Source organism: Lycium barbarum, chromosome 3 (assembly GCF_019175385.1).
Source record: "Lycium barbarum isolate Lr01 chromosome 3, ASM1917538v2, whole genome shotgun sequence".
Taxonomy (NCBI): Eukaryota; Viridiplantae; Streptophyta; class Magnoliopsida; order Solanales; family Solanaceae; genus Lycium; species Lycium barbarum.
Window position 1 is genome coordinate 106,061,987 of NC_083339.1, and position 11,347 is coordinate 106,073,333.

The following is an 11,347-nucleotide window of genomic DNA, read 5'->3' on the forward strand; positions in this document are numbered from 1 at the left end:
ATGAAGTTTCATTTGTTTAGGATTTTATTATACAGGAGGTGTAAATATTTTTATAAAAATAAATTTTTAAATACATAAAAATTCTAGTCATCTTATTAAATGTAATTTGCGTTCATTTTTCAATTTAGGTGTTTTCCAAGATACATACCTTGAGCTATTTGTTATTTTAATTAAAGACGTGAATAAAGATATTCAAAAAATGTGTTTGTCCTCTTTTTAAAATTTCATTAAAAATAAATACATAAAAACATTATTTATAATTTTAATTTATCTTTTAGTCATTATATTTTAATATACTTAGCATCCCTCATAGTGGTTGAAACTTGAAAGTGTAAGATTTTCATCATATATGAGTGTAAGTGTTTGATTTTATAATATAGGAGATGTATCCGAAATTGGATCATATTACTAGGGTGTTTAGTGTAATTAACCCAAAAATTTTGAAAAACAAACCAAAATTGTTTCCACAGCAACGACCAATCTTTTAGATCTTATTACTTTGACAGTTTTTCACTTTTAATTTTTGACATATATTTTCCTCTCTATTACCGAGTTAAGAAAATCTTCTTCGATTTTATGTTTATTATCTTTTCAATTCGTAAAACTATTATTTGTATCATTAGATATTTTAATATAACTTTATGAAACAAGCTCATTAATACGTGTTATTTCACGCATTTTTTTATAATGTTTGCATAATATTATTGATCGAATTACTACTAATCTGGGGGCCTGATCAGTCTTTTTTGCAAAATAATGGTTGCAAACTGTAGTTTCATTGTTTATATTAGTAAAACATCCAATGAAACGTGCATAATAGGTAATTATCTCCAAGTACGTATAATCATTCAAACATAAAATATTCTCAGAAAATATATACTACTAGTATGTATTTTATTAAATAGGTTTTCCATGAAACTGTTCACACGCCAGCTTGGCTATGTAGGAACCGGTTTGCTGTTGACGTGACAGCTTAATGTGTCGATCCGATGATAGAGACAATTGCTTTGCCCAGGACAAATCTCATGCCAGCTCGTATACATTGTGGAAGAATAAACAGGGCTTCTGTTCTTAAAATTTAAATTCTGTGCAAGGTCAATATATGAATATTTTGTACTAGTTTTAGATTAAGTTAACATAGAGTAGTAAGTAAATTGTAAAGTAAAATAATTACTTAGTTTAATAAGTTATTTTATATTCTTATAGACTCTAGTAATATTTTCGGTGTATATAACTTAATCTACGAAAATATAGTCACACAAAAAACAAATTAAACAAGAAACGTTTGCCATTCCATGCTTCCTCTTTTCTTGCCAAGAGGAGTAATAAACTATATACTCTCTGTCCGCCAAAACGAAAAACTAACTAAATAAAAATAAAAATGATGTAATTCCAAATATAAGAGGTTAAACTATTTTTCTCAATTCACATCTCGGCATTGATTAGTTAAGTCTTTTTAAGGGAGAATTTGTATATTATGAATTACATGAAAAGTCACTTCCAGAGTAATTTTTATTTTATTTTAAAGATATACTAAAAGATCTCCATCAATTAAAAATTTATTTGACTCTCTCTGAATATTAATGATATCATAAAATAGCACAGATGGGTAATATTGGTCGTTTAGTTGGAGGGATTAGGTGGGTCATCCTGATTTAAAATTTAAGAATAAATTTATTTCATATTTGATTGGAGGTATTACCTAAAATCAAGACTATAATCTGAATAACTGAAATAAATTATTTAGATTATAGTCCTAGTTTTAATTCCAGAATTATAATCTTAAGATATTCTGATTTCAACCTAAACGACCCCTTAGGGTGATTTTAAGTATGTTACAAATGGAAAAGAGGATTTTGCAAATAATACTGTGAAAAATTCTTGTTTTTCGAATTCATGAATTCTTGGAGTAATTAGGGAAAGGGGGTGAGGAGACAAAAAGTAGGCCACCTTAACTTTATATAACTTGTTCATACGTCTCATCAGAAAATTGAAATTTCCACGTTCCTTTGCACAGTTGCTAAGTACTCATGTGCATTTCTCCTCCACTATAAATTTACTAAAACTTTAGACATATCTCCTCATGAACCAACACTTTGAAAAGACTAATATCAACATGATGCCCCTTTTGTTTTCATCTTCATCTCATCTTTCCTTCTTCTTATTTTACGTCATAATCATGATTTACTTTCCCAAACATCCTTGTATTGCTCGCAAGTCTCTAGCTATCAAGGTACAATTCAATACGTTTTGAAACTCGTGATGTTTTTTTGTTTATTATATGGAATGGACATTTATTTACTTGGAAAATTATACGCATGCAGGCTGTAGAGGAGCTTTATTTTAGCACTGATTCATCTCGTGTAGAAAACGGTTCAAAAGGAATCGCGAACCTTCAACAGGCCAACAAATCAGTAGAAGACTTTCACAAGGAAAAGAATGATAATAAAGGCACGTTTTCAGGTGTTGTCTTACTCTCTTCAATGCTATATCATGTTTAAGTAGTAGTATATCTTTTTTTTTTCCTTCGGATAAGACATTGGAATTTTACTTCATCCGTTCCGCTTCATGCGGCTCTAAGTCATTATTAGTCCGTTCGAAAAAGAAAGATATATTTTTATATTAGAATTAATTTAATTTTAAACTTTTTATGTTATTTTTAAGGGAAAAGGGTCAAAAATACGCCTCTACTCTGGGAAAAGACCTAAAAATATCCTTCATTACAAATTTGGGTCAAAAATACCCCTCCCGTCATTAAAGTTTTCAAATATACCCGTCTTAACCGAAATCCCCAAAATAACCCGATTTCATTTTTAAACTTGCTCTATTTAAACCCGATCCAACTAAATAAAAAACTCTTAGGGTTACCCGCTCCTGTGCCTAGTGGCTCCAGATGTAGGACTCAGGAACCAGTTGATCGCATATGAATTTTTTATGTAGTTGGATCGGGTTTAAAAATAAAATCGGGTTATTTTGGGGGATTTGGAGATTTCCGTTAAGATAGGGGTATATTTAAAAAATTTAATGACGGGAGGGGTATTTTTGACCCAAATTTGTAACAAAGGATATTTTTAGCCATTTTCCCAAAATAGAGGGGCATTTTTGACCCTTTTCCCTATTTTTAATGAGAAGTTTTGTAATAATACAAATATTATTGCATGTTTAAAGATACAAGTTTTAAAGGTTTTATAATTGCTTGAATGTTATGACATTTACACTAAAAGTTTTACAAATACTCCTTTAAATTTTGTATCGAGCATAAACTGAAACGGGGTGAGTATATGTCTTTCAAGAATTTTTAGTCATATCAGGTCTATTGCGCACACATGGTAAATAAATATTATTTGACAAATGACGACTTTAATTTGTGCTAAGCTCACGCAAGTTCTTGAATCAATGCTTCTATATTGTATCATATTTCCTACTTGATTAGTTTCTTATCCTAACGTAGTGGTAATTGCAGGTTTAATGAAATTCTGATTTTATAATATGTTTATTGAGGTCATACATCCCAACCAAATTTGAAATTCTTTTTCAACTTTTTTCTCAAGTCTTGTCCCCGACTTCAAGTGGTTCATAGGTAGAATAATTTGTCCCTCGCTTTCCTTTCTACTGTTGTTCCCTTAGTATGATTTGCAAGTTATTGATGGAATTAGACATGCAGGTAGTGAAATTATTGGGTCTGAATCTTCTCTATCATCTTTGCCCCACGCCCGTTTGCTCAAGGCAGCAAAAATAAAGGTAACTGAAGAATATGCTTTTAGGGCACGTTTCGTTAGATGTATAGACAAAATAACCACGACATAAATTAAACTATGTTTTTTATTTAATATTTGGTAGCAATTTTCTCTTAACAGTATGAGTATTACATGTTATAACTTATTTACCAATTTCTGTATTAATTATCTTATACCAGGATTATTGTGGTTTAAGCAATACCGTAATTAATTATATACGAATAACATCTGGAATAGGTAAAATTATTCCTAAGGGTCTCCTCAAACCATTTTTCAAGCCCTTATACAATTTTAAACCAAAGACAAGTTTAATTAGTTATGTATAGTATGTTTAAATATCATGAATGAAACGTCCAATAAAAGATAATCTCTATATCACAATTCCTGCATTATTTACCTCTATATATATTACAATCCCTTCAATATTTATTTCCAAACCAAACGACCCCTTATATAGTGTAATTCATACTGATCAGGTTGCCGTGTATAATCTTGACTCCTAACTTCAGTACGGTAAACGGAGTTGTCCCTTTCCTATATACCACGTTGGGCACGTTGAAGTTAAGACTCTAAAATTTCTCATATATATCACTCTTTTTTTAGGAGAGAAGATTCAGTGCCCTTGTTTTTTAACACATGGAAGGATTTTTTTTCTTAGCAGTTGCTACTATATTGTAAGTTTTTCTTTAAAACCCCAAAGAAAAGGTTACTGTCTCCTCGTGCATACATGCCGATGTTTTGTAAGGGCTGGCAAATTAGCCGTTTGAGTTGAATTTGAATGGGATAAAATAAGTTGAATCAATAAATGAACATTGCTCAACCACCGTCAATTGGCCTAAGATGGACTGGGTGATCAAGATGTGTTATTAAATAATGAGTCATAACCCAACTTGTTCAATTCTTACCGAGTTTTAATTTCTTTATTTGTTTTTTATACTTTGTTTAATAATCAAATAAAACTAGTATTTTTATTTTATTTTATCACCACATATAACATATCAAACAAATTCTATTTTTTTAAAATTTTATTTTTTAAATCACAAGTCAATTTGGGATATATGCTTTAACCCAAATCATCCGAACTTTTAGAATGATTTCAATTTGACGAATCAAGACGAGCTAAGTCAATAATTTGGGCAGATTGACATGTCATATTCTCATGGTCTATTTTTGCCGCTAATTTTTTGACATCTAATGAATCAAAATGGACATGACATCTTGTCAAGTTTTTTCAGGACCGACAAAATGTGTGGTGCGAGGAATTCTTGACCTACTTATAAGCAAAATAATCTGCAACTACTACTACGTCTCTCTGATGCAATGTTGTTCTAGAGCTTGTGTTTGTTTAAGCGAGCTCGGTATAATGTCTATAGATTATAAATTCTATATATGCTCCGATGATATAACAGAAGATTTGCATAATCATATCACTTGAAAGATATATTGATAATTTGGAAACAGACGGCAACTTAATTACCTACTACTCCCTCCGTCCCAAAAAGATTGTTTTACTTTCCTTATTAGTTTGGCTCAAAAAGATTGATACATTTATATATTTAGAAACAATTTAACTTTATGAGATGATTTACAACCACACAAATATCTACGGCTTGTTTTGAACCATACATTTCAAAAGTCTTCCTTTATTTCTTAAACTCTGTGTCAAGTTAAACTAAGACATTCTTTTTGAGACGGAGGGAGTACAACATATTAAAACATTAACAGTGTCAAAAGTTCTATGCTACCGTAACTATATATACCGTAACTATATATGACTTAAGTCCCTTGTTTATATGATCTTGAGTAGTAGCTTTCATGATGTTTAGTGAATTGCTTCTTCAATTACTTGGAGTAACCGTAGATTGACTTTTGATCTGATGAGATCTGATGATTATTAAGTTGCAGTAATGAATGCATCCTCAGCTGAAAAAAATATGAAGATGAAATCACTTCAAGTGTGTATTGGATTGTTGTTAGATCAATGATGTTGAATGCGAAAACTATTGAGTTGACGTGACTTGTTATTCAACTGTGTAATACTTTTGTAGGGTGCAAGATGGTCAACAACCCATGATATACACGTGGCTTCCCAGACTGGAAATAAGAGTTTATATCGAGACATTATAGAGATGGATTACGATCCACCACACCGTAAATCGCCTATTCACAACTAAAATTAATCAGATGTCTCTTCTAAGTATCCACATTTATTTGTTTCCTGCAATACTATTAGAGCATGACTGAACAGAACTTTATCTCTTCTGGGGTAGCCTACCTCAATAATTAAGTTCATAGCTTTTGTTGAGATATTTTTCATTCAACTACATATATGTACTCGCCTCCATAAAAATCACACACACACACACACACACACACACATATATATATATATATATATATATATATATAAAGTTGCATTTTGAGTTGCTCGTAATGCCCCTTTGTTTTTATTTCATGATCACAAAATAACTTGATTGGGGCGAATATAAGGCAGATCCCTACCCATGACATCTAGAAAGTTAAAAACATGTTGGGGACTCCATCCATCCCGGATTATTGTCATGTTTCCCTTTTTAACAGTCAAACTATGTGGACTTTGGCTAATATTATATAAAAAATTCGGAAAAGGATCAAATATACCCTTGAACTATTGAAAAAGGGTTAAATATACCCCTCGTTATACTTTGGGGTCAAATATACTCCTGCCGTTATACTTTGGGCACAAATATACCCTTCATTTTAACGGAGGACACGTGTCATCATATTATTGGCCTATTTTAACTATTTTTAAATTAATTAAAAATTGAAGCAAGCTGACGCCGCCACCTTCTGTTGCTGCTGCCGCCGCCACCTTCCGCAACCATCGCTGGCGCAAGTCAAAGACATATTCACCACCAGCCCGCCACCCTCTTTGCGAGAAACTCCCCAAACAAACACTTCTTATGTTGATTAACAAGATTTCTATGTCAGCTCCAATACTGTACCCACAAATATAATTCACTCCTTCAATCTTTTTTATTCTGTAAACTCAAAAAAAGACAATAAATTTTAACTCATATTTGGTGTTGTGCAAATCAAGAAGTCAACTTGAATAGTAATCTTGAAAAAAAAATACAGTTTCTTGATTTTTATAGAATATATAAAAGTTTCCCTTTCAATGGCGGGGATAGCTATAGTATTGGATCTACTTAGGAAAAACACAAGCTTTAGTGGCAAAACCCTTAACTCACATGGTGTTTTCTCAGCCAAACTAGCTACTTCAACTGCTGCTGCTTCTGTTGCTGCTACTTACCCTTTTGCTGCTAGGGCCTTTTTTGGCTATGCATATATTTGCTCTTTTGAGTCTTTAGAATATGCTTCTATGTTTATTTTCTGCCATGTTATAGAGTTCATGTAGTCACTGTATTCATGTTATAGAGGGTGGCGGGCTGGTGGTGAATATGTATTTGACTTGCGCCGGCGGCGGGATGGCGGCGGAAGGTGGCGGCAGCGGCATTAGCTTGCTCCAATTTTTAATTAATTTAAAAATAGTTAAAATAGGCCAATAATATGATGACACATGTTCTCCGTTAAAATGAAGGGTATATTTGTGCCCAAAGTATAACGGTAGGGGTATATTTGACCTCAAAATATAACGAGGGGTATATTTAACCCTTTTCCAATAGTTTAGGGGTATATTTGACCCTTTTCCGTAAAAAATTAACATAGTGATATGAGAGGAATTGCAGCGTGTAATACTTTTCGTATAGTTTGAAAATATCTTGATTATATTTTTAAATATTGGGTTGACATAATCAAATTTAGCTTAAAAATTAGTCAAATTAACTCTTGAGAAATGAAACACGATAATTAATTTGGGACGGGGGAAGTATGATACATTCTGGTAATATTATTCATGGAGTTCCGACGGATATGGTAAAATGGGACAAACGAAGTACTAGCTAGTAGCTGCAAAGGAATAAATCGAATTAAATATTTTAATTTTATAAAAATGGCAAAGAGAAGAAAAAATATTCGATTCATTGAGTTGACACTTTCAAAAGGAAACAGGTCCAAAAACGTAATGACTTAGAGACTGTTGACTACATGACAGAACTATGTAAACTCAAGTGATGTAGCTGGAATTTTTTACCAAAGTAAGCTATTATTTGAGCCAATTCTCCAAAATAATACGTTTTTTTGAAAGTTAACTGAACTAGCATAAACGTATTCCTGAGTAACGAATTAGGTATTATTTTATTCAAAAATTCCAACGGACAAAAAAGTCACCGGTTAACAGCGTTAAAATATAATTTGTTACTGCCAATAACGTATTATGGCTAATACGTTACTGACAGTAACGAATTTAGAAATTCTAGGTACAAACAATCTTTCTATGAAATCTGACATTGATTGATCCTAAAGTCGTAACCCGCAATTACGACTTCAGCATAAAATGTAACTGACAGTAACGTTTCTTCTGAAACTAGGCACGCGCAATCTCTTGCAGAGAATCCTCACTACAAGAAAGTAAAGATACGACGACATTTATTTAGTGACATTTGAAATAAATGTCGGGGAAAAAGGAATTTCTCGACATTTATGAAAAAATGTCATAAAAATAATGACATGTGATGTAAAATGTCGTAAATATAGTGACATTTGACGAAAAATGTCACTAAAATAATGGCATTTGGCATAAAATATAGCTAAACAACGATTTTTGGCGTAAAATGTCGTTATTGACTTTTACACCTAATGTTGGAAATCTAAATCTTTTTAAATTATGTCATCACTCTTTATATTTAATTCTAGGGAAAGAATTAGTGGATGCATAAAGTAGTAATTATATATATATATATATATATAACGAATGAGTTTGGAACTAAAAATATGGCTAAATTACAAACAACAACAACACATCCAGTGTAGTCCCACACGTGACTAAATTATTTGTGTAAATTAGTTAAAATTAAATTATACAATTATAACAATAGAGCTATTGAATATTTCTACCAATTAAAGAAAACTATCGCACATATGACTTTTTAAAAAGTATTTAACTAGTAGTATTAGAATAGGTGTCATTGCGGATAATATTTAAAGAATATTAATTATTTTCAGAATATGACTTGGCTTTTTTATCCATTATTGATCTTTTCATTATTGTTATGGCCAGATTCTATTATGAATTTTTACAACATTCTTCATAGGGCACTCTTATTTTTTTCTTGTTCGAACTCTTGTAATGGAGGAAAGAACCGAGAAAAAGGCATCGACGACAATCGATTTTACTACGGGACAATTCGTGTCATATTTATTTTATTTATATGCATTTGAACTTTATTTAAGCTCTTATTAAAGTAATTGATTTTGCAAGGAATACTATTTGCTACTACTAATAAAAAAAAGCTTATGAAATTATAGTAGTTATAGAAATAGGAGCAGTATTTTTTTTTATTTTGGTTCTATGTACTTTAATACTCTTTTTCATTTGGACCCAGACTTTCCCCCCCAAAAATTAAAAAATCCCCAAAGACTAAATCTTCCCCCCAATAATTTTGTGGTCACTAGTCAATATTAGATTTTATTTATAGCATTCTCAGCTTAGGAGAAAATTTTGTATTCTTCGGGAACCATATATTTAATGGTGTTCACGAGATTTTTCAAAAGTTTGTCGAAGTGACTCTTTTGTTTAATTCAAAGTTCTATTGTAGTGTATAACTTGTGTACTGGAATTATATGATTCATCGTGGCATTAAATTAGATTTTTTCAGTATATAAAAAAGAAAAATGATGCTATTGACTAGAGATGATTTTCCGACATTTCTATGTATGCGTAGTAAGGATGGTATGATTTGATGACATTTCGTTATATGTCGCAATTAAATTAATTTCAAAATCGGTGACATTTATTAAAAGTTGCAAATAAATGTCGCTAATTATTTTGCCGACATTAATCTAAATGTTGGAAATTTTGTTGTGACGTTTTTAAAAAGTTGTAAATAAATGTCGTAAATTATGTACCGACATTAATATAAATGTCGGAAAATTCCCGACCCTCAAATTTACGACATTTGTACTAAATGTAAAATAAATGTCGCTAAGTGATTTTGCGACACTTATGGCACTTAATATGACATTTATAAAATGTCGTCGTAAGCCTAATTTCTTGTAGTGCCTGTAAATTGGGAATCCTTCTGACTGATTTGACTATAAAACGTTATCTGTAGTTACGTTTTATTTGTAAAACGTGACACACAATAAGATTGTACACTTACAATTCTTCTGACTGATTTGACTATAAAACGTTATCTGTAGTTACGTTTTATTTGTAAAACGTGACACACAATAAAATTGTACACTTACCTTTAATAGTTGTTATCTGTTATGTCAATGTCATTTCCATGCTGACAACATTTTCTTACACAATTTAGTGTGCAAGTTATGTGATTATTTTATTCACATAGAAAGAAAAAAAAATTGGATATTGTTACCCACGTGATTAGATGGCAGAGTCAGAGCCAAGAGTTCAACTTTATGTTTTTAGATTTTAGAACGACGATTTCAGATTTAATACTTATGTTCTAAACTTATTATTTATACATATTTAATAAATTTCTTAACACAAATATATTATTTGAGCAAAAATTATTGAGTTTGGCGAAACCCGTGTCCAGGCTTCTAGTTTCGCTCTTCCAACAAAAAAAAATGTTACAAAACTACCTTTAGCGCAGTAAAATACTGCGTTATAGAAACAGTACCAAAAAGCAAAAAAAATTGGCCAAACTTTATTTTTTGCAACACTTAGTGTTTTTTTCCATACTTTGACCAACGATTAGTCGTGTGTCATGACTCCGAAACGTCAATATTTTATATAGAACCTGATATTTTTTTCTGCGTACAATAATGTAGGCCTAATACATCAAGGATACGTAGACGTTCAGATCGTCATTTTAGGGGCTGAAAATGTGCCCGAAGTAAGTTTTGTTTGAAAAAACTTAGTGTTTTTTTTCATACTTTGACCAACGATTAGCCGTGGGTCAAGACTCCGAAACGTCAATATTTTATGTAGAACCTGATATTTTTTCTGCGTACAATAATGTAGGCCCAATACATCAAGGATACGTAGACGTTCGGATCGTCATTTTAGGGGTTGAGAAGGTGCCCGAAGTAAGTTTTGTTTGAAAAAACTTAGTGTTTTTTCCATACTTTGACCAACGATTAGTCGTGGATCAAGACTCCGAAACGTCAATATTTTATATAGAACCTGATATTTTTTTCTGCGTACAATAATGTAGGCCCAATACATCAAGGATACGTAGACGTTCGGATCGTCATTTTAGGGGTTGAAAAGGTGCCCGAAGTAAGTTTTGTTTGAAAAAACTTAGTGTATTTAAGTATCACTATCTTTGTAAGGCCTCACAGGCTAAGCAACATGAGATAGCGGAATTTCTACCACTACTACAGGTATACCTAAAAATATTAATAAAAGTATTAACTGTATTTATAAAAAAAAACTTGTTCAATTCCGAGATGAGGCTGACTGGCCATAGCAAATCCATAATTTTGAGCCAACAAATTCATGTGATAACCATGCTGACCACTCATTTGAAATATATTATTTTGAT

At 31.5% G+C, this 11,347-nt stretch overlaps 1 protein-coding gene across 4 annotated transcripts; it reads left to right on the top strand.

Moving 5' to 3' along the window:
- Nucleotides 1-2,009: 2,009 nt before the first annotated feature.
- LOC132631720 (uncharacterized) lies at nt 2,010-6,044 on the top strand. 4 transcript variants are annotated; one of them, XM_060347411.1, is made up of 4 exons: nt 2,010-2,233; nt 2,325-2,455; nt 3,669-3,741; nt 4,973-5,776. In XM_060347411.1, exons 1-4 carry the CDS (start codon nt 2,084-2,086, stop codon nt 5,015-5,017), a joined length of 399 nt encoding a protein of 132 aa, XP_060203394.1. In that variant the 5' UTR covers nt 2,010-2,083; the 3' UTR covers nt 5,018-5,776. The 4 variants fall into 4 exon arrangements, with proteins under 4 accessions (XP_060203394.1, XP_060203393.1, XP_060203392.1 ...); XM_060347410.1 differs by having other exon boundaries at nt 2,012-2,233; nt 2,325-2,463; nt 3,665-3,741; XM_060347409.1 differs by lacking the exon at nt 4,973-5,776 and adding an exon at nt 5,786-6,044 and having other exon boundaries at nt 2,014-2,233.
- Nucleotides 6,045-11,347: the final 5,303 nt, after the last annotated feature.

Bases quoted from the DNA above. Each gene is read 5' to 3' on its own strand.
- LOC132631720 (XM_060347408.1), top strand. From the start codon at position 2,084: ATGAACCAACACTTTGAAAAGACTAATATCAACATGATGCCCCTTTTG. The intron at 2,234-2,324 runs GTACAATTCAAT...ATACGCATGCAG, and splicing joins GCAAGTCTCTAGCTATCAAG to GCTGTAGAGGAGCTTTATTT. The intron at 3,742-5,785 runs GTAACTGAAGAA...ATACTTTTGTAG, and splicing joins TCAAGGCAGCAAAAATAAAG to GGTGCAAGATGGTCAACAAC.